At 31.8% G+C, this 24,201-nt stretch overlaps 3 protein-coding genes across 4 annotated transcripts; 2 read left to right on the top strand and 1 right to left on the bottom strand.

Moving 5' to 3' along the window:
- Positions 1–115: 115 nt before the first annotated feature.
- Positions 116–4,940, bottom strand: LOC124491721 (uncharacterized). The gene has a single exon (XM_047054419.2). It carries the CDS (start codon positions 4,938–4,940, stop codon positions 1,968–1,970), a length of 2,973 nt encoding a protein of 990 aa, XP_046910375.2. The 3' UTR covers positions 116–1,967.
- Positions 4,941–6,544: 1,604 nt separating this feature from the next.
- On the top strand, positions 6,545–9,899 carry LOC124491794 (interleukin enhancer-binding factor 2 homolog). Of its 2 annotated transcripts, XM_075735684.1 has the most exons (3): positions 8,460–8,602; positions 8,658–8,839; positions 8,909–9,899. In XM_075735684.1, exons 1-3 carry the CDS (start codon positions 8,495–8,497, stop codon positions 9,744–9,746), a joined length of 1,128 nt encoding a protein of 375 aa, XP_075591799.1. In that variant the 5' UTR covers positions 8,460–8,494; the 3' UTR covers positions 9,747–9,899. The 2 variants fall into 2 exon arrangements, with proteins under 2 accessions (XP_046910450.1, XP_075591799.1); XM_047054494.2 differs by having other exon boundaries at positions 6,545–8,602; positions 8,658–9,899.
- Positions 9,900–10,283: 384 nt separating this feature from the next.
- On the top strand, positions 10,284–24,185 carry LOC124491703 (Kinesin heavy chain 73). The gene is given in 10 exon segments (XM_047054400.2): positions 10,284–11,611; positions 13,529–13,737; positions 18,641–19,528; positions 19,530–19,691; positions 19,693–20,916; positions 20,918–21,298; positions 21,300–22,047; positions 22,107–22,210; positions 22,212–23,112; positions 23,170–24,185. Coding segments are annotated over 10 exon segments (5,466 nt in total). The 5' UTR covers positions 10,284–11,490; the 3' UTR covers positions 23,898–24,185.
- The last annotated feature ends 16 nt before the right edge of the window (positions 24,186–24,201 follow it).

The following is a 24,201-nucleotide window of genomic DNA, read 5'->3' as shown; positions in this document are numbered from 1 at the left end:
TAATATCCAGGATAATATCCCGGGTAATATCCACCATATGGGGGATATCGTTGATTATAGCCATTGTTGAATATTTTGCTACACAGTTGATGAAAATAAGAACACAAGATGTATATACTATACGAACAAAAAACAGTTATATATTTATTTCAATGAACTACGGTTATATTTATACAATGCACAAAAGTTCTTAATTGAACAATTCGTTAATCATTGTTGTTCATGTTCCAAACAATCACAACACTCCCCCTTGTTGGACATGAAACCAACAATGAACAATAACATCATTCAGCAACTAATACATTAAATAATTTATCAATAAGATTCTGATGCAATTGTGTTGACAAAGCTTTCGTTAAGATATCGGCTAATTGTTGAGATGACTGAATATATTCTACGTCCACTTTGCCAAGCAAGGATCGGATTCGATGAAATTTGACATCGATATGTCTTAATTTTTGAGACACGACTTCACCATGAATTTGTCGAATAGCTGCTTGATTATCATTAAATATAATCGGTTTTGGTATATTAAGACGAAGATAATCCATTAAAATTAATAACCATTGTATGTCTTTGGAACATTTACTAGTTGCAATATATTCGGCTTCACACGTACTATCAATAATACATTTAGCACGTTTTGACGACCAGATGATGGGACCATTTAACGACACCAATGTACCAATTGTTGTTTCACGAGTCTGTTGATCACCAGCTAAATCAGCATCAGCATAACCAGTTAATTTGAAACCGTTCTTGGAACCCAAACATAATTCATAATCGATTGTTCCTTTGAGATAACGAAAGACACGCTTAACAGCAACCACATGATTGTTGTTTGATGAAGAAGCAAAACGAGCTAGACATGAAACAGCATATGAAATGTCCATTCTGGTTCTGGTACTCAAATAAAGAAGACTGCCAATTGCTTCTTTATACGGAAATGTTTCGTTTACTGTAGATTCCAAATACCAATCATTTGTTGAACTAATCGGTGTATTCATAGTTTTTGAATTATCCAAGTTGAATTGTTTCAGCTTCAATAGAATATATGATTTTTGACACACATATATTTCACGTTTTGATTTATCTTGTCTGAATTCGAGACCAAGATAATTACCAGGTTTTAAGATTTTAAGTTCGAAATTTTCTTTAAGATGATAAATAATAAAATCGATATTTTCAATATTCGGTGCACAAATTAAACCATCATCGACGTATAACGTAACCATTATAGGAAGATTGTTGTCATCAAACATCACGTATAAACATGGATCAAACGGAGAAGTAACAAAACCAATACTTTTGATCACTTGATCAAATAACTTGTTCCAAGCACGCGGAGCCTGTTTCAGACCATACAAGCCCTTATACAAACGACAAACCAGATTTTCATTTTGTACATATCCAGGCGGTTGTTCAATATAGATTTCATCAATTGTACCATTGAGAAATGCAGTGCACACATCAAATTGACAAACATTATAATTCAATGTTGCTGCAATCGAAAGCACCAATCTAATTGTTTCAATTGACACTACAGGACTATATGTCTCAAAATAATCTTCATTTTTACGTTGACTAAAACCACGAGCTACTAGTCGTGCTTTATAACGTCCATCATTTTTGATACGAAAAATCCACTTAACAGAAACAATATTTTTATCAATTGGTCGTGGAACCAATTTCCACGTTTTGTGCTTGATCAATGCGTCATATTCTTCATTCATAGCTTTCTTCCATTTATCCTTTTCTTCAGATTTTTCAGCTTCTTCAAATGTAGAAGGTTCTGCACCAGCCAGCAAACAAAATGAACGCAACGTTTTCAAGCGTTCTTCACAAACCGTATATTTGCGATTTGTTGATCCAATCGGACGACCACGATTTGTTGATGTTGTCGCTTCTGGTTCATGATCATTATCTTCTTCATTTTCAGCTGTGAAGAAATAACCAAGACAACTTTCTTAGTTAAATAAACGTAGTTTATTAAATGATTGTATCTTAATACAATTCAAAAAGCAAAAAACTAAACAATAAATACAAAAATTTTGACAACAAAACACATGTACAATTTTCTTGCTAATACTGGCTCGCTCACTCTTTTTCAGTAGAATTTGCGCCAATTGCTTGGCCCGTTCATCGAGGACGACCCACTTCACGACACTCCCCCGCCGATTCCAAAAAGGATATGTCCGTAACCGATCGTAGAAGATTTCAAAGAATTTGAATTTCAATGGCCAATCACAACGTCTACGTTGAATCAATGAATCGAAATATTTTTGCTTCCATAGTTTTTCAATTTTCATCAAGAGATCATGATTACGAGAAACAAAACCGGTGGCCAACAAACCAAAAAACTTTTTTCTGTTCCGATATCGCAATAGATCAAATAAAACAATACATACAGCTTCAAAAAGAGCAACAAAACTTGTTCGGGTTGATGGTAATTGAGTAAATGGTTGATCGACAGGTTTTCGCTTTTCAATTTGACAAAATTTACAATAATAAACAGATTTCTTTTCAATATGATACAAATTAGGAACGGTAGTTTCAATACCATCATGCAATAACATTTCATGATGCTGTTTGATCTGGGATTTAGCAATAGTTCCAAAATTTTGCTCACACAATAATTTTTTAGTGACCGATGTCAATATCACGGGTGAAGACACTAACCCGAATGTTGAAACTTTCATTTGCAGAAACGCCTTTGACAGATCGGCCGATACGGCGAATTTTCCTTTGCGGAATTTCATGAGATGATCAAAAATGTTAAGACCGTGTGCATGGCCTTTCCATAGCAACTGATTCGAAACGTCAAATCCAAACGATCCGTTGAAAACAATACACAACGGTGCGGACGCGGATTCTCGATAAATCGGATGGTACGGCAACAAATAGCCGTTTGGATCATCCATTACCATTGTTTGATCGCTATCAACATAAGCCAATAATTGTTTTTCATATTCGTTTTTCATGCTCTTATTTTCTGATTGTTTGAACGATTTATTCCATACAATAAGAGCCTTATCAAAATCATTGGCTGGACGAATATCTGAAAGAAAAGGCAATCGAGCCTCATATCGTCCATTCTCTTTTCGTACAATTTTCAAATCATCGTCAACGTCTTCGTCGTTAACGTTCAAATCATTTTCAATTTCAAAATTCAATAATTCATGATCAGATTTCAAAAATAATTCATTTCTAGAATGATCAATAATTTTGTCATCTTCAATAATTAGTTCATCAATATCTCCATTATCTTGACGATTCAAAAGATCAATAATTGGTTCATCAATATCTCCATTATCTTGACGATTCAAAAGATCAATAATTGGTTCATAAATATCACTTTCATTTTCTGACAAATCGATGATTGGTCTGGTACAAATATTTACATTACATAAATTAGCTTTATGTCTTTCCAGCGATACTTTTCGTCGACTTGCTTCTTTTCCTACTAGTGGTGACGACGAATAGACGGTACAATTTTTGTCAGAATCATTTGACTTGTCTTTTACCAATTCTTTATCGATCAACGAAACATCCGAACCATAATCAAACAGCATACGACTCTGAATTCCATTACATGACCCATACAATAACGGTCGACTTTCTGACTTAGAATTCTTTTTGATCTCAAAACCATTTTTCGATTGATCAACTACTGATATCGCTGCTGCATTACCGATCATTGATTCTTCCGTGGCTGGACTAGATTCGTCGATCACTTTGGGTTTCGTTTGAAACAATTCAATAATCACTTCATGCATTTCGGTAGCATGAAGACGTGGACATTTATCACATTTAAGTTTCGATGACATTTGACAATTTTTACTTAAATGTCCTCTTTTCAAACATCTGAAGCACAATCCTTTTGATTTGATTAGATTTGCTACTGTTTTGACATCATAATTTTTCAAACATTCAAAATTATTTTGATGAAACTTTTCACAAATATAACAATTAGTCGTGATAGCGGCTGTGCTATTCGATATCATCGGTGGCTCTTGTTTCTTCAATGGACTATCTTTACGAATCTTATTGTAATCATAACAAAGAGCTTCATCGTATAGCTTATCGATATAGTTGACTAATTGATCAAAATCTTTTATCTTCGCCAGCATATGACGTTGAGCTTTATAGTAGAATCTGGTGGCTACTGCCTGAATCAAATTGATCGTGTAGAACATTACGTCTGAAACCAAATTTTTGATTGCCAAATTGGCGTTTTCTACTATATCTTTTGTCTTTTTCAAATCATGAACATCATTTTCTGATTCGATTCTTGGGATAGATTCTAGATCTTTCTTGATTTCCAATATCGCCCGTTGGGGATCATCAAATTTGACGCAAACTCTCGACCAGATCTCGGCTAATGATAATCGTTGACCGATCAAATTTGTCACAAATTTCTCTGGATCCTTTTTCATGGTTTTCAACAACATTGATTTCTTTAAATCCTCTGAAAGCGATGTATTGTTGATCAATAACTTCTCGATCATGATTTTATATGCATTCCAAAATGCGAATTTACCATCGAAAGTCGGTAACTGATCCATCTTAACTGGTCGACATCTATTCAATGATGATGTATCCGCAAAATTGTTAACTATTGAATTGAACGGGGTTGAGGTACGTAGATGATCACCAGAATCGTCCTGAACGTTGGACTGATTTCGAACTACAACAATTCTCATCTTTTTCAGATGTTCCATGTACAAATCTAATTTCTTGTTGTAGTCGCCCATCTTTTTTAATTCCTCTTCGGGAATTTCTTCTTCTCCGACTAACTCGATCAATTTCTGGTTCAATTCATCTAATTCAGAACGTAATAGTTCTGTCCGAGCCATGTCCCAACGTCTTACATGAAGAAGGGATACATTACTTCTGGCCGAAGCCAATCGTTGCTTCACATCATCCGGAATTGTCAACATATTTTACTATATGTTTATCGTAAAGGTACAGTCCAAAGTTCAATACGTTTCCAAGATGTAACCGTTATCCAAATATTCAAATTTCCAAGGTTCGGGATCAAATCAATTCCGATGATACAATACCAAAAAACCAAATTTTCAAAATTCGCGATACGAGTACCACAATCAAAATCAATTTTAATATATTCGCAACCACAAATTGATCACGATCTAAATACAAATCAATTGTCGTAACCAATGTATTACGTCTTAGTCCAAATTTTTCGCAACAATTTAGCTACGTCCAAACAACGGGAAAACGATAATCGTAACCAATATTACGTCCAAGTCTTAGTCCAAATTTTCGTAATGATTGAGCTACGTCCGAATCGAGTCCACGATAATCGTAACCAATATGTCACGTCCAAAACAATTTTCGCAACCAATGAATGATCACGATACAAAATTTTCGTAATACTTGAATTACGTCAAAGTCAATATTCGAAATCAATATATGATCACGATCACAGTACAAATCATTTAATAAATGTGAAGAAATAACCAAGACAACTTTCTTAGTTAAATAAACGTAGTTTATTAAATGATTGTATCTTAATACAATTCAAAAAGCAAAAAACTAAACAATAAATACAAAAATTTTGACAACAAAACACATGTACAATTTTCTTGCTAATACTGGCTCGCTCACTCTTTTTCAGTAGAATTTGCGCCAATTGCTTGGCCCGTTCATCGAGGACGACCCACTTCACGACATTCAGCATTTTGACTCGATTTTTCATCATCATCTGATTTTTCACCAATATTGATAATCGTGCCACTATTTGATTCAACCTCAACTGACTTAAGACGACACTTTGAAGTTTCATCAAATTTCACTGACGATGATAGCTTGATACAACGACGATCAGGGCAATAAACACGATATATATTTGACCCATTATAACCGACCATAAAAACAGATTCAGATTTCGTTGAAAATTTGTTACCATGTTTAGGAATCCAACTCTCCCCTTTCGAGCCAAACACACGAAGATTTGAAACATCAACAGATTTACCAAAATATTCTTCGTATGGCACAATATTCTTCGAGTTTAAAGTACGATTCACCACATAAACAACATGATTTAGAGCTTCGTCCCATAAATACTGAGGTAAGCCACTATTGTTGAGAATCGCCACTGCACGTTCAGAAATTGTTCGAATGAATCGTTCGGCTTTTCCATTGTGTTGTGGAACGCCAACCACACCTAATTCATGTACAATTCCACGATCACGAAAATATTGCTGAACATTCTTGGATCTAAATTCTGACCCATTGTCTGAGCGAACCACCAGTACATCTTTACCAGTGTCAATTTTGACTTCATTGATAAACAATTTCAATTTATCATAAACTTCACTTCTTTGCTTCATAAAACCAATTTTTAAATATGATGACGAATCATCAACAGCTAATAAATAGTATTGATTTCCATGAATAGAAGGCTTCATGTAACCACCAATGTCTACATGCAACTTCATTCCAGAAACAATATTTTCATTGACAGAAGCAACTGGTTTGTGACTAACATCCGTCATTTTACCAGTATGACACGTTGAACAATAAGCAATATTGTTACGAATATCTTTCGGCAAACCAATAATAGTCTTGAGAGCAACCATCCTTTCCAACACTGATGTAGAACAATGGCACAATCTTTCATGCCAAATCACAAAATCATCAGAAGAAACAGACGCCATGGTTGTATTTCTATTGACAGGACGAACATTTAGTTTATATAAATTACGAATCTCACTTGTCTGTTCTCCAGTCAAAATCGGTTTTCCAAAACGATATACAGTCAACTTTCCATCTTCTTCAATGACCTTCATTCCAGAATGAATACGCGGATTGGTCAAATTGCCAGTTGATATCAAATTAAACGGTTGATTTGGTATAAATGCTACATCTAATAGTTTGATATCAAGCCAAACTGTGCCATTGAAAAACTGACACAACAATGTACCAAACTGTACATTCTCTTCAACACCATGTATTGAATCGATACGAACATTACTTTTGCGTATATCAGACAACAAACTATGATCATTCACTATATGATAAGAAGCACCACTATCGCTATAAAAGCTTGAATTATTCGATGGCATTATTCCAGTCCAATTAACCAATGTGATTGGATTAGCGGCGGCGCCACTTGGATCAACGTTTTGTTTTGGACGTCGACAATCTTTCGACATATGTCCAATCAAACCACAATTATAACATTTGCCACCAAAACGCTTCTTCTTCGTTTGTTTCTTTGTTTGTTTGGATGACGATGCTGACAAACCAACGTTTTCTGTTTCAGCAACCAGTTTACTATCAGTTTTTAGATTTCGTTCCAATTCTAGCAGATGCGACTCAAATGCGGTATCGGACATCAAATCACTGTCATCCTTTCCAGTGTTATATACAGCAAGAACTTGTTGAGCTGATTCATACTCCTTAGGCAACAGATTACTAATGATCGCGTTCATTAGACTTTTATTTAAGCACAATTTGAATTTTTGATTATTTTATTCAAAAAAACAAAGTCAAAATACAAAATTGAATGACCATTCAAAAAGAATGGTTTAGTCTTTTCGTAGATTTATCTACGACCATATCCTGGGTAATGAGGACTATATGGATAATTTCCTGGATAATGTCCCGGATAATATCCAGGATAATATCCCGGGTAATATCCACCATATGGGGGATATCGTTGATTATAGCCATATCCTGGTTTACTGCTCCAATTCCACATACGACTTATCATTCCGGCATCAACAGCATTACCAAACATCAAAACGATCATGATAGCGAAAATGGCAAAATTCTTAAAGTTTTTCATTTTTACAACAACAGTTCAATTCAATTCACAGTGATGATCAATATATTTGTATGTTAAATTTTTAAAAATAAAATTCGTTATGGATGGTGATGAAGTGCGTCGTTAAATGATCTAAAAAACTAATTTAATTCTAGTTTAAATAGTGTCCAAACCGAAAATATCAACAGGTCATTTTTTGTATATATTGTAGTAGTCATTTTATTGACCTTATTGCAATAATATCAGTTTATCAAAAATAAATTTTGGAAATATTTTGGGTAAAATCAAAATCAATATTGTCATCGATCTGTCCTTGAACAATGAACTCGATTTGAATTTTTTTCCACTTATTACCCTGTCCATTTCAGATGCAGTGAAACCTCTGTAAACGATAGCCCATCGAAATCCGAAAAATATCTTAATTAACGTCGTAACGTTGGTTAACGATAGATGACCCAAAGGGCCATTAGTCATCCAATTTTTTTTCATTCTTCTTATGGTAATTCGTATTTTGGATAACGTTGGCCGTCTTGGGACGGATCGTCGTCGTTAACCGAGATACCACCGTGGCTAAATATGTAAAATGTGTATAAAAGTTATTTCTACCCAATGATTATGGAAATAGTCGCCATTATTTTTGAGAGATTTTGAAGATATATTTCTCAGATTTTGAAAATAATATTTTCAAATTATTATTTTCTCATGGAAGATATTCCATATCCTTATTATAATCAAATTTATGTTTTGGATCATTTTTATCTTCGTCATAATATTCCTATGGTTAATGATAATCCAATCAATCAATTGGAGGTTAGTTTGAAAAATTTGAGTTATAAGATGTTTATGGAATTTTTCTTTTTGATAGAAAATTTATAAACGAACGGAGCAAATTTCCATCCAGACAGAGGATCGTACACGAATTGATAATTTTATTCAAAATGTTCGAAATTTATTAGGCTCAATTATATTAACTGATCAACGAATCAAGTTTTCCAGGATCGAAGAGATCGGTCCATATAGGAAAAATGTGATGATCAAGCAAAAACCGTTTGTTGTTCATTTTTTGGCATTGTTTGATGAAAAACATCTATTAATTAATCATGTTGAATCTATTAGGAAAATAATAACGGAAAAAATAGGTCAAAACAATAATACAATTTACAGTGATCTTAAATTGGATACGTTTAATATATCAAATGCTCATTTTATCATCAAAAGTAATGAATTTGACATAAAAGCTGTTATATTAATTGGTTTAACCGACATAGTATTTCGTGTTTCAACATGTAAGATGGTCATGAATGCTGATTCGTTGATAAACTTTAATCTAGTCAAACAACGTTTGAATATTCTACAGAGAACGGATTGGTTTCTTGGAATTGCCACATATGAATTAAGGATCTTGGTTAAATTATTCCAAGACATTAAACATCGGTTTCAAGGTTTTCAACATTTCAATGAATGGATGATTGAAGCGCTACTGAATTATTGTCTAAATTCTCAACCACAAATCGATAGCAAAGTTGAATCAATGGATGAAATTAATGTCCATCATAAACACAGGAGAAAATTCCGGAAAGAATCACGACAAAAATGTTCAAAAACAATCAAATTAAATCAAGCTTTTCTTCGAGCATTTCATCTATTATCATCCGGAATATTTTTGCCAGATTCTGTAAGTATTTGTGACCCATTGATGACAACTTGGATGCCCATACAGAATGATTTGGATGAAAAACTATTGGATCTAATCTGTTGTACGGCACAAACATTATTACGTATAATGAATTATGAAAATGGATTCGATTTTGTTATTGGACTCATACAGGATGAGCGTAACATTGAAAATGTCACCATTTGGGATGGTATTATTGTACAACCCAGCATTTCAGTATTCATTGATCATTCATCAAATACAATACAGCCAATAGTAAACAATGATCATGATTCTTAAGATCAAAATTTAATATATTACACATTTTATATTAAAATCTTTGTGACATGTAATATTTCCATTCATAATTTTATATCCGATTTTTTTCGTTGCATGCAAACACATTAGTTGTTAATTCGTAAATCTATTAAAAATAAATTAATTTTTTCGAAATTTGTTATTATTGTCATCATAAACAATCCTTATTCGTTTCGGTTTTCATCAACATCATCATCATCATATATGATTATTATTCACACAGAGTATGCTCTAATGCTCTCACCTGTTGCATGAGTGAGTTTTGAATTCAATAAAGCTATATATCTGCAACTTGTTGCTGTTTTCTCTCCAATTCAATTTCCAATTCTCTTTTTATCGTCTCTCATAATTTTTTTTGTTTCTTCTGAATGAATGGATTTCAAACCACTTCTTGTCTCTTTTCCTCTTTTTTTTATTGGTTTGTCTCTATCATTTTTTTTCATATTAATTTCCAAAAAACATGTGCGTGTAATTTTCCATCAACAAATATATACTGGCAGCAAACAAGTAGCTAGATGTATGGATGGATTCATTTCATCATCATCATTCCTTTTATGTTTCTATGTAAATGCATTGATTCCATGCATGAGACTTGAAAATGTTTTTATTTTTCTCGGATTTTGTTTCATTCTATAAAGTGATTATGTTGTTGATTGTCGCCAATGGTTTACAAATGCATTTTTTCCTAATCAACAAACAATCAAGATTTCCGTTGATTTATAGCATTGTGTATGTGTGTGTTTTTTTGCATTTGTCATCATCGTTTTGGTTGTCTTGGTGATGATTGTGGTTATTATTAAATGATGATATGATCATTTTTTTCTTGTTACTCGGTTTTCGATTGAAAGCTGTAGTTGGTTTCTTTTTATTCGACCATCAACGCCATCACAATTGTCATCATCGTGTCACAAAAAAAAAAATAAATTCATTTGTTTATATGTGCAAATCATCTTGGATATTTCATAAACGAGTAATTTTAGATATATCATTACTATGATTCTAATCAAATTCATATTAACCAAACATATGAGCAACTCATACACGCTCATGATGTGATTGTGAATATAAATATTAAAATTGATATATTGGATAGACATTTTTTTTACAACATTGTCTATTTTGATTTAATTGTGTTCATATTTTTTGGTTTTGTTTCCTCAATGTTGATCAAATGGATAATGTTATACGGACGACTATGATGACCGATGTTGATGACCATAAGACATTGAATCTACACAAAACAAGTTAGAGATAATGATGATGAGAATCATGTACAAGTTCAACTGTATTCAAGGAAGTCAACCTGTTGTTAATGTCAATCATCATCATCATCCACCTACAATAATACATAGCCGACTGTAATCATCTTTAACAATTTATCAACAAAGAAATAGATTGTACCGTTTCGGTTAGTTTAGTTTTTGGCTTGGCTTGGTTCACCTACCCTTTAACTATAATAAGACAACGACAATCTAATCGTTTGTTGGTGCGGTCTTTATAATGATTCGTACAATGCACTTGAAGGTTTCGGCTGATTAATCATTGTTTTTTTTTGAAGAGGCTATTGTGTCCATTTATATCATAATCATCGACCAATTAAATTCTTTCTAATTATGATTTAAATTTTATTTTAAATCTCATTGTTGATAATCGAATTTTGTTTTTTTGTTTTCGACATTGTTATTATATAATTATTATTCTAATAAAATTAATTGGTTGAATTAACATGGCTACTACTGAGTTATCATCAACAACTTCAATGACCGGTCATCATCATCATCAGGTCATAAATTCTGCTACTGATAAAGTAAAAGTAGCCGTTCGTGTACGTCCATTCAGTCGGAGAGGTAAGAATTTTTCGTTTTTTTTTTTTTTTTGATTGAACAAATTAAATTAATTTATTATTGAAAATGAATTCTATATTCTATAATTCATTCTATCCATTAATCTGTTTGCGTGTGTCCTCAAAATGGCTGTTTGCCATTTCTACTATTAAAGTCAAAGTTATTATTGATAGATAAACATAGATACAATCCAATAAGGATACACACACACACACACAATGACAATGATGATGATAACAATAATAACTGCATACAAAAATGTATGTTATATATATACCATATTTGTATAGACTCCAAATGGGTTGTTTAATGGATGAATTCATGCATGTTTTCTTGGTTCAATTGTATATATATTTTATTTTTATTATTATTATTTTTATTATCATTATCATTTTTGCATGCGTGATGTGTGTTTGTTTCTGTGGAAACTAATGGAATTGTTGAAAAAAAAAGACAATTGTTAGAGTTAACTTGAATTGTTTTTTTCAATACAAATGTTGATTCTCAGAAGAACAGAAGGGTGATTATGATCTGTTTTGATTGAATCATGATGATCATGGTTCAAATGCACAAACAAAATGTAAATGTAAGCTATAATCCTTTAGGATTGAGATTTTTTTTTAAATTCTGGATCTATAAACTAATAAATTTATCTCATCATTATTATTTAATCAACATTTGTCAACTATAGCGTATCCATCGAGCTTCAGGAAAAAAAAACAATACGACCCATATTTGAAAATATACCGATATTCATTGAATTAATGTTATTCAAATGAAAGTTTTATTATGAATATATAATAAATTGATGCATAAAATCAAAATCATAATCATCATCATCATCATTATTGAGCATTCATATTTTATGAATAATAAAATGGAAAGAAAATGTTTTTTTTCCTGATTCATAATTATTATATTTAATCACTTTTAATGATGATCACATACTGTATGTTTTTGATTATTAATTTAGATGATGATGATATATATGACCTTGGTACATGATCCAAGCATCAACACAATAGAAATGATTATAATAGAATTCTTTTCATTTTCGAATATTATGTGTGCATGATACAAACAAATCATTCTACTCATTTATAATGAGTGAATCATTCATGTTTTATTATTCCATTCAATCACATTGTTGATAAATAAATAAATGATTCATTGCAACAACAACAAAAACAAAAAAAGAAATTGCTAATCAATTTCATCTAATCCAAATTTGTAATTCGATGAAATTTTTCCATTTTTATTTATTTTTGTCATCCATGCATAGTATTTTGTCCTTGTTGAATGGTGTTTTGCAAAAATAGATGTATAACTCACACACACACAAACGCAATGTAAAGGAATTATGGATCGTTTCGCTTGACAGGTAAAAATTGTCTTTTACAATGAATCCATTCAATACAAGAGTAATCACCGAAAAATTTACTGATAAACAAACTTTATGAAAACATTACTAATTATCTATCCGACAATAATAATCGACATATTTCGGTATTTTCGTTCAAGATCCTAAAATATATATTCACAAGGTTCAAGTACATATTTATATAGTGGACTGAACTATAGAAGATACTTTCTCGCAGTAATTTATTACCGGATGTATAGATACAATATATCGATATGATAACAATCACAATGATATCTCGTTATTTACAATTGTTTTTTTTCTGTACATTGACAATTTCCTACTTCTTGTTGGATAATTATCGTCAAATACGGAAAAATACTATTGCATGGATTATATATTTCTTTCAATTTTAAACAATCATATTTTTTTGCTTACATTTCAAAAATGTTGTTGTCTTTCCACCACCGGAAATGAACATTTTCCATTTATCCATTTTTTTGTTCTTTTTTTTAATGACAATTATTATTATTATTATTATTATTATTTTTTTGAAATAGAAATCGAATTGGAAACAAAATGTGTGGTCGAAGTTAAAGGTGATCAAACAATATTACATTATGCACCACAACAATTGACAACGACACCGGTAATGGTGGCTAAAGGAACAATAACATCCGGATCATTATCATCATCATCGACATCACAATATCCAACGACATCACCACAACCTCAACAACAACAAAATTCAACATTAAGACCACCTAAAGTAAGTTGTCCTTTTTTCCATTACGATTTTAAGATTAGTAAAATTGACAGTATATATAAAAAAACTCTGCAACAAAATATCTCATCCTTCTTATCATTATTTCATTATTCAATCACCATTTGAATATACGATACTTCAGTTATCTTTAAACGAAAGAAAAATTTCATTCATACAATTCCTATTTATAGAATATATCATGTACACACAATAGAAGTCGATTTTCATGATGATGATGATGATGATGACATAATTCACTGACAACCTCGTTAATGAATTCGCCCAAATTTTTGGATGCTGAGTAGTTTTGAAGTATCATCATCATGTTGTCATTCATGATATTTATATTGTCATGATGATATCAATAAGGTTGATGATCTCAGGGTTTTAAATAAAATAAAATTACTTAGGGTCATTCGAAATATTTCCATTTGAAAAAATAGAAAATGGCTTCATTTAGTCATCTCCAAAAAAAAAAACTGAATAAACATTATTCAGGCAACAACAACAAATGGGTTTCACTATCCCCAATTATCCTCCAAAAAAAATTAGATAAAAAAAATAGCATTGATCAATGAAAAACCAATTTTTGTCATTGTGCATAGGACAAATCAGTGACAAAATCACGTGAGCAATAAGCTAATTATAATTAAAATGCGAAAAAGAGAATCCAGGTGTGATAAGTTTATTCATGCTTTCAAGCATGAATTTTCCGGATATATTTTTTTTAACAAAGATACGGTTCGTTTCCATTTAATGGTGGTCTTTTTTTTCTATGAATGATGATCCAATCGGTTTTATTTTTAGAACATACAGACATACAGAGGCACGAAAACATCGAAAAAAAACGAAAACAATCCAGAAACAGAAAACAACATTTCTTTGGCAAAAAAAAAAAACAAAAACAAAAACAAAAGATGAAGTGTAATTTTTTGTTTTGTTCTCATTGTTTTTATTTTAAATGTTTTTAAAAGTGTATTTGTATGGCTAATTTAGAATACATGAATGAATGATGAAAGATAAAATGAAAAACAGGCAAACTGATTCGAGTCATATATCTATTCGTTTTCTAAAAGATCAAAGGTGTGTACAAAGAAAGCCAAAAAAAAAAAAAACAAAACAAAACGACACTTGTAATTTATAATCGTTGAAAAAAAGCAGGATGAGACACACAAATATATGATTCGGTAAATTCAAATGAATCTATCTGATGATGCTATGATCATCGATTAAATTTGTGAAGATTTGGACATTCTTTTTTTTTAATTTGCATCAATCAATCTGCACACCATTTTGCATATTGATTAGATGATCGATTTTCTGGTTTTTTCTGTAATCTGTGATGCTTTAGTTTGAATTCATACATCAAAAAAAAAATGTAGATTAAGGTGAATGGACCGATATGATCGTATAGATTAAATCTTTAAGTTTCTATTTATTTATCATTTGTAGTTTTGAGAATGAAGTATTATCAATTTTCTATGTTTAACCAAAAGAAAAAAAAACGATTGTGATGACAGATGAAAACAACACCCACACCCACAAATACACTAAATATCAACTCCAGTATGGCTGGAATAATTACAAAATATGCGAAATGTTGTCGTTTACATCATTATCTCATCATCATCATCATCATCGTATGTTATGTCGTTTTCGAATTAAATCATTAAGTTCTCTTTATAAAGAAAAACCTGTTCATGATGAAAATTTCGTTTTCACTTGAATGATTTCAGTCGATATGAATGAATTGTTTGTGCATCTATAGCTGCTCTTCTTGTTATCGAAGAAGATATTGAGGACACTTTTTTTCAATTGTTATCTTTTTTATCATTGCAATCAGTAGGTGATGAATGACGATGGAAAAATACTTAACCAGTGTCACGAGGTTAATCGAATTTTTTTTTCTTTCTTTCTTTTTGGTGACATTTCATTTCACATAAATACAACAAGAAAAAAAAATACAGAAAATGACTTTTTTTTTGCTCCTCGCTTTCACTTGATCTTTGTCATTGTTGTCGTTGATGATGATCGAATCAATTGAAAGATTTCATCATGGACCACTATGCCAATGAAGAAACATTTGACTTTTTTTTGCGAAATATCACACACCCACAAATGATTGTTTGTTATTCGAAATCATTCTATTGTTATTCATCCATTAATTTGTTTTTCTTTCTTTTTTCAATCATAATGTTTCAATCTCGATATTTTTTTTCATTGTCGTCTTCAATACTTTCAAAGATTTTTTGAATCTATGAAAAAAATAATAATTTTTATTTCAATTAAAAGAGTATTAGACTCTGTTCAACATTGAAATTTGAATTTTTTTTAAAATGTAAATTCCCTAAATGTATTTACCATAGAAGAAAGAACACTTTGTACAATCCATTCAATTTTTCTCATTTTATTTCACAAGAATATCGATTTTGTATATTTGATCCACTTTTGGTTTCGATTTTGATTAAATAATATTTTGAATTTTTTTTCATTTTTCATTTTTATTTCACATTTCTTTCATTTTACAACTGTGGTTGTATCGAATGTCGAAAAATAAAAAAAAAGATCTACCATCATCATAGTTTTTACCTGCTACACACATATACTTTTAGGTAATAATATGATCTACAAATCTTGTGAATGAGATTATAATTTGTTTTTTTTTCGATTTTCTGGCCGTTTATATAACACACCAGACTCGATGATTATGATTATGGTTTTGATGAAGATGATAATGGTAATGGTGGTTCGACACATTGCCATATTTTTCATTATTATCACGCAACAACAAGTAATTTGGTTTAACTTTCTCTCTTTCTCACTGCAAACTGCAGCTGAACATCCAGCAACAACAAAAATTCACATCATCTTTCCATGATTTTTCCATGTTTTAATGCATTACATATGATCATTATCTCTTCAATATTTTTTTTTTTTTTACTACACAACTGATTGTTCGAGCCTACTTACTTCCTTCCTTGATGATGATAATAATGGTGGTTTGTTTGTGTGTCCTTATTTTTTTTCGCTCGTTCATCAATTATGGAAGATGGCTTGAGCTAGCTATAACCAAGAAAAAAATTGATTGTGATTTCTTTTTTTTTTTTTTGGTAATAATAATGACAATGGTGATAATGGACCTCTTTTTTTCAAATCATTTATTAGTTCACAACACTAGGAAATAATAATAATCTCGAAACGAAATACGATTTCACAAAAGTCAATAATCATTGGTTAATAATAAAAACGAATAAAAACTGAAAAAATGGATCATTTTCTTTTCCATTCTTTTCATATATTTGATGATGATAATAAGAGGTAATGTTCTTTTTTTAGTTTTAGATTAGATTCTACCATGTGAAAAGAAAAAAAAACGATAATTTCTATTCAACAAGTTGTCTTTTTCAAACATTTGTTGAGCTACCCTTTTTTTAAACACCTGTTGTTGTTGTTGTTGTTGTTGGGAGAATTGTTGAAATTTATAAAAGATATCACCAGTTAAAGAACAATTAAAATTGTCATTTCCTATTATTATTATGTGTGTGTGGCTGTATATATATTGTCGTGATGACCTTGCAATGAATGGATTCATTCATTGAATGATAATTATGTATTCAAAGTTTGAATTGTATTCATAATATTCAAATTCTTTGAATCATCTTCATCGCACATTTCATCAATATATTTATTATATTTTATTCAATTTCCTTCAAATCATTCATATTCCAATTGAATAGTGGCAATGGATATTGATGATAATATCTTGTCCCAAAAATGTCTGTGTGATCATGATTGACTCGATCATTGAATATCATCTGTCAGTATCCATTATCACTTTGAATAATTTATCATATGCTAATATTTTTACATTTATATTGAGCCGGTAATTTATTTTATTTTATTATAATGAATACGTAATTTTACTTTCATCTAAATTCATCATCATCCTTATGATTTTTTTTATAATTGTATCTAAAAGCTCATTCATTATCCCATTTAATTGCAGATGCATAATTTTTGGATTCTTCATAACATTTTGAAGTCAAAAGATAATAGATGAAAGACACACACACACACACACATGTACATAAAATGTAATGACATTAAGTAGAATGATTAATCAGTAAGCACAAAGATTTTAATATACCAAATCACATAGATCGATGACGATAATCTTTTTTTCAAAAACCATGAAATTTTCTCTTTTACGATACAATCAATGACAGACGATTACCTTTGAAATAAGTTTTTCAAAATTTTCTTATTAAAAAAGGGTTTATTCATAATTTGTTTGCAAGATTTGCATTCAAAAAACAATGGCATTGTATAAAGCTATATGCAAAATGTTTCACTGTCCTACTTTCATATGTGATAATGTATGTCATTTCGATTTCAATGATTCATTCTCCATTAATGGTAACACATTTGTTGCATTCGAGGAATGAAAAATTCAAATTGTCAAATGATTTTGAATATGATGGCGATGATTTGGATTTTTTTTTTTGATTTCAATTTATTTTATTTCTCCAACAATAGCTGCGAAAAACGATAATGGCCAAATCATTATTATCTTCATACTTTCTTCTTCCATGACCAGTTTCATTGACTGTCGTGAATGAAAAATGATTATATTCACATAGGTCAGAGTTGTCATGCCAAACGTTCATGGATCACTATTATTTAATCCATTTCTAATCTGCTTATAAATTACATGGATTAAAATTAAAATTTATTAGGTTGATGTCCTTGTTCAAAATTGTTTCTTTTTTAGACTGATTTAATCATAATTGTTGGAAATTAATTTAAAATAATTTGATACTTCTAACTATTAATTATATAAACTATTTTTATCTGTTTTTTGATTTGTAAGCTAACTTTTTGTTTTATTTCTTTTTCAATTTCATAGGTATTCACATTTGATCACTGTTTTTGGTCATACAATAATTCTGATCCACATTATGCAAGTCAAGAGGATGTTTTTCAAAAATTGGGCCTATCCATTTTGGATTCAGCTTTTCAAGGATATAATGCATGCATTTTTGCCTATGGACAAACAGGATCGGGAAAATCATATACGATGATGGGATCTCCACATGAAAAGGGACTAATACCTAGATTATGTGATTCAATATTTGAGCGTATTCAAAACCTCACTGAACAAGATCCAAATTCAAATTTCAAATTAGAAGTTTCTTATATGGAAATCTATAATGAAAGAGTTCATGATCTTTTAGATCCTATTGGAGCAAGACATTCGCTTAAAGTGCGTGAACACAATATTCTCGGGCCATATGTTGATGGCTTATCTACATTAGCGGTTTCTTCATTTGAAGAGATCAACAGCTTGATGGCCGAAGGAAATAAATCTCGTACTGTGGCGTCAACCAACATGAATTCTGAATCATCTAGATCACATGCAGTGTTTACATTAACACTGACTTGTTCCATTTACGATCCTGTTGCCGATGTCGTTGGTGAACGTGTCTCGAAAATGAGTCTAGTCGATTTGGCTGGCAGTGAACGAGCAATCAAAACCGGAGCTGTCGGTGAACGATTAAAAGAAGGTTCCAATATTAATAAATCATTAACCACACTTGGTCTTGTGATATCTAAGCTAGCAGATCAAGCTAATAGTCGCAATCGCAAAGAACAATTTGTACCATATCGAGATTCTGTTCTTACATGGCTATTAAAAGATAATTTGGGTGGCAATTCAAAAACTATTATGATTTCTACCATTAGTCCTTCAGCAGATAGCTATGATGAAACATTATCAACGTTACGTTATGCTGATCCGAGCCAAACGTATTGTTAACCATGCAATAATCAATGAAGATCCGAACAATCGTATTATTCGGGAACTTCGTCAAGAAGTAGAACAGTTACGCGAACAGTTGATGCATGCTAATGTTAACACGGACCTTCAAGAACGTTTGGCTGAGTCTGAAAAATTTATACCGTGAAATGGAACAAACTTGGGAAGAGAAATTACGAAAAACAGAAAAAATTCATCAAGAACGACAACTAGCATTGGAAAAGATGGGCATCTCCGTTCAAAGTTCTGGTATTGCTGTAGAAAAAGATCGTTATTATTTAGTCAATCTGAATGCCGATCCATCAATGAATGCTTTATTGGTATATTATCTCAAAGAAAAAACTTTAATCGGTCGACCCGATGCAACAGTCGAACAAGATATTCAACTTTTGGGCGTTGGTATAATGCCAGAACATGCAGTAATTCAAATCGATAGGGTCAAAAATCAATTATGGATAGAACCGATCAATGATTCTCGGACATTCGTCAATGGAGTCCGTATATATGAACGTGTATGTCTTCGAAACGGTGATCGAATACTGTGGGGAAATAACCATTTCTTTAGTCTGAATTGTCCGGCAACATCTGATCAATCATCTATGAATACATCTAAAATTGAAAATAATTACTTTGATTATAATTATGCTCGCGATGAGATGCTTACTTGTAATAATCCGGATTTGAAAGCCATGTTCTCGATGCAAAATGATCCCCGACAAATATTAACGATGTCAAGATCCGGCGGAGGCTCACTATCTGGCAGTACAACATTTTTATCAAACTTGGGTAATTCAAAATCTAATGGCTATGGCGTAATGAGTGGTTCATCATTAAATCTTACTTCAAATCAAATGCATCACTCTCAGAGAATGTTGGAGAAATTAGCTAAAGAACGGGAAGAAAATTTTCGTGTTTATCTATCAAAACTGAAAGAAGAGATAGCAAAAGCTAATACTCTGGCCTATGAAGCTAGTTTGATTGCTGAAGAAATGCACAAAAGTAGTGAATTCAAAGTCACTTTGCAAATACCTCCAGCCAACCTAAATCCCAGCCGCTTAAAATGTGGTGTTTTCGTCTCTGAACCTGCTATTTTGGTTAAAAGAAAAAATTTCCCTTCACAAATATGGTCAATGGAAAAATTTGATGCAAATCTAATCGAAATGCGCGAACGTTATGTCGAATGGAAAGAAAGACAAAATTTGAAACTAAAGAATAAAACATCAATCAACGATGATAATTCTGTGCCATCATCACCGAATTACATACAACCACGAAACGATCCATTTTATGAATCCCAAGAACGACATTTACTCATTGGTGTTGCCAACATTTTTCTAGAAGTACTAATGCAAGATGTTCAACTAGATTTACCAAGTTCCGATTATTTCACAACAAGGGGAAATGGCGGGTCGTTTGCATATTGAATTCGGCCGAATTGAAGGAAATTTCGGCGAACGCATGGCTGATGCAGCTTTCTCCGACGATGATTCCTTATCAAATGATACTGAATCAGTAGACAATAGCAACATGACCAATTCTGTGATTATTGTCGATGCCGAAAAGCCACAGTCCATCGGACCAAACCAATTCAAATTACGTCTACAAATAAAATCTGCCAGTTGCCTACCACCAGAATTATCGAATTTTGTTTTTTGTCAATACACGGTCTGTGGTTTAACAGAAATGATTGTTCTCACCCCAGTCGATACAACAGATCTTCATAAATTGGATTTCAGTTCATCTTCACAGCCAACAAATTAGTTTTGATTACCAACAAGAATTTATCATCACGTTGACGGAAGAATTTCGTGAACTTTGCATTGATGGTGCTTTATCAATTGAAGTCTGGGGACATAGAATATCAGCTAATCCAATTATAAAGAATGAATCTGAAGAACAAATTTTCAAAATCTCTCGTACCTTGGTGGATCGTTGGTTAGAATTGAAAAGAAAGTTAGAACTTTGGATAGAAATTCATGAATTGAATGATCAAGGAACATATACACCAGTCGAAATTCAACAACAAGCAGATATTTCGACCGGTGGAGTTTATCAATTACGTCAAGGTCAACAGCGTAGAATATCAGTTCGAGTTGAAACCGTGCCAAATTCTGGAACTCTTCCACTCATATTCCACTCAATTCAATTCATTCAAGTTGGATGTATATGTGTTAGATCTAAAGTTCAAAAATCATTGGACAGCTATCAAGAAGGTGATTTGTCATTGTTACATGAAAAATGGTCGGCTATTTTGCACAAACGCCAAGCATATCTACAAGATCAAATAAATAAATTGATGAATAAAAATAAGAATAAAACTCAAGAAGATATCGAACGTGAACATAGATTAATGAATCAATGGGTGACTCTTGTTGAAGAGAGAAAGGTCGCTAAATGTCCAACACCAGGCTCGGAAATACCTGGAGCTCCGGATGATAGTTGGGAAATACCAGATGGTATGGAGAATCACATACCAGTTATTTTTCTTGATCTCAATAGTAAGTTAGACCTTTTGTTAATATTTTTTAATCGAAAATAATTAATTTCCTCACAGCAGATGAACTGAACTTGTCCGAATCTAAAAATAAAGCAGCGGGAGCAGATCTGATTTTGCCCAAAGAACACAATGGTAGTCCTTTTTACAATCTAAGTATTGTTTCCTTCTCAAGCGAATATGGATGGTGTGCAAGCTGTTGCTGCTTGGGATTCATCAATACATGAATCTCCTCACTTGAATCGTGTAACCTCACCTAATGAACGGATATTTTTGATATTAAAAGTTTGCATTGCAATAACTCATCCAGCGAATATGAATTTGATATTACGAAAGCGTTTTGCCATCAATGTTTATAAGAAGCAAGGACTTGTTTCATCAACCAAAAATATTTTTAAACGTATTTCACGTGCTGATTTAGCCCCTGTTGCTACGGGAATCACCTATGAGGTTGTTTCGTCGATACCAAAAGCTAGTGAAGATATTGAAGATCGTGAATCTTTAGCATTATTAGCTGCTTCCGATGTTGATCTAACCGCTTGTGACGGAGAAAGTTATATCGAACGTTATACCAAAAGTGTTTCAGCATTGGAATCGATTCTCACATTGGATCGATTAAGGCAAGAAGTCGCTGTTCGTGAACGAATCGCTAAGAAAGCTAAAAGAGCACTTCAACTTCTTTCTTCTACCAATAACAATAATTTTTATAATAATTCTGAAAATTCTGAATTGAGAAAAACCCTATCTGTACCAAACATGGTCCAATTTGTCGGACATTATCGACAGCATCAGACTACGCTATATCAAGGAAACAATCTGGCAATTGATGAAAATAATTATCAAAGATCAGAAGACGATTATGATGGACCATCGGAGCAAGAACGAGCTGATTCTTCATTTGATTTATCATATCTTACATCTGCTGCTGGACGCCTACGACAAAAAGCTAGCTCACTGTTCGGAAGTATGACTGGATTGAATCAAATTTACGTTACGGATATTGATATTGGCGAACCAGATCGACAAAACAAATCCGTAAAACTCGAATCACATCCATCACAAATAAACAGTAAGTCTATTCATTTAGTTTAAAACTATGATTTCAATTTCTGTTTTTATTATAAAGCTATCAACATGAATAAGCCATTTCGAAAATCTATGAGAACAGTTGTTGAAGAGAAACAATTATCACCATCCATTTCTGTTGACAAATCAAAACATACGGTTACAGATCCAAATGATGAAGAAAATGGGCAATGTTTCATTGTATTCGATCGTTCGGCCACCAAGGACAAATTGCAACGAAGATCACGACCAGAAAGTTTAAACATTATTATTCATAATGTTGATGATGATGATGACATTCGTTCATACACAGATATACCGACCTATTACAATATATCTTCTAGTGATTCGAATAGCCAGATGAGTAATGCACGAATAAACAGTACCGGAACACCCATTTCCAATGAATCAGTATCAATACCATCATCATTATCTATGCAATCATCGAGTAATGGGAGCGGTGATGAAGATGATGAATTTAAAAAAAGTAATCATCTCAAAATGAATTTACCCGAATGGATGCAAATCGGTGAAAGTGTACGAGTATGTCCAGATTCTAAATTAGGAACAATCGGATATATTGGAGAGACGGAATTTGCTCCTGGTATATGGGTGGGAATCATATTGGATACGCCTACTGGAAAAAATGATGGATCAGTCAATGGAATATCTTATTTTCAATGTCGGCCTAAATTTGGAATATTTGTCAAGCCGGAAAAATTGCGATTAGATACAAAAGGCAAACAAATGCGAGCCATTCTGAATGATAAAATAAATGGACGTCGATAAGATTAATAATTTATAGCTAATTAAACATGATTAATATTTTATTATATGATATTTGTACACACAAATCGATTCACATATCGATAATGATGTCCTTGTTTTCATTAATCTTTATTTATTTTTGTTGATTATAGCATGAGGCCAGAAAATACGAATCATTCCTTGTTATCTGATTGGTATTATATCTTTTTATAAATTCACATTCTATCTATCTATTTTTTGTATTATGATTGTTATATTATGTAATTTAAATTAACCAAAAAAAAGAAAAGAAATTAAAAATTAAAATTATAGATTATAGATTTTA

Source organism: Dermatophagoides farinae, chromosome 2 (genome assembly GCF_024713945.1).
Source record: "Dermatophagoides farinae isolate YC_2012a chromosome 2, ASM2471394v1, whole genome shotgun sequence".
Taxonomy (NCBI): Eukaryota; Metazoa; Arthropoda; class Arachnida; order Sarcoptiformes; family Pyroglyphidae; genus Dermatophagoides; species Dermatophagoides farinae.
The sequence above is the reverse complement of the archived record's forward strand: the minus strand, read 5'-3'. Positions and strand labels throughout refer to the sequence as shown.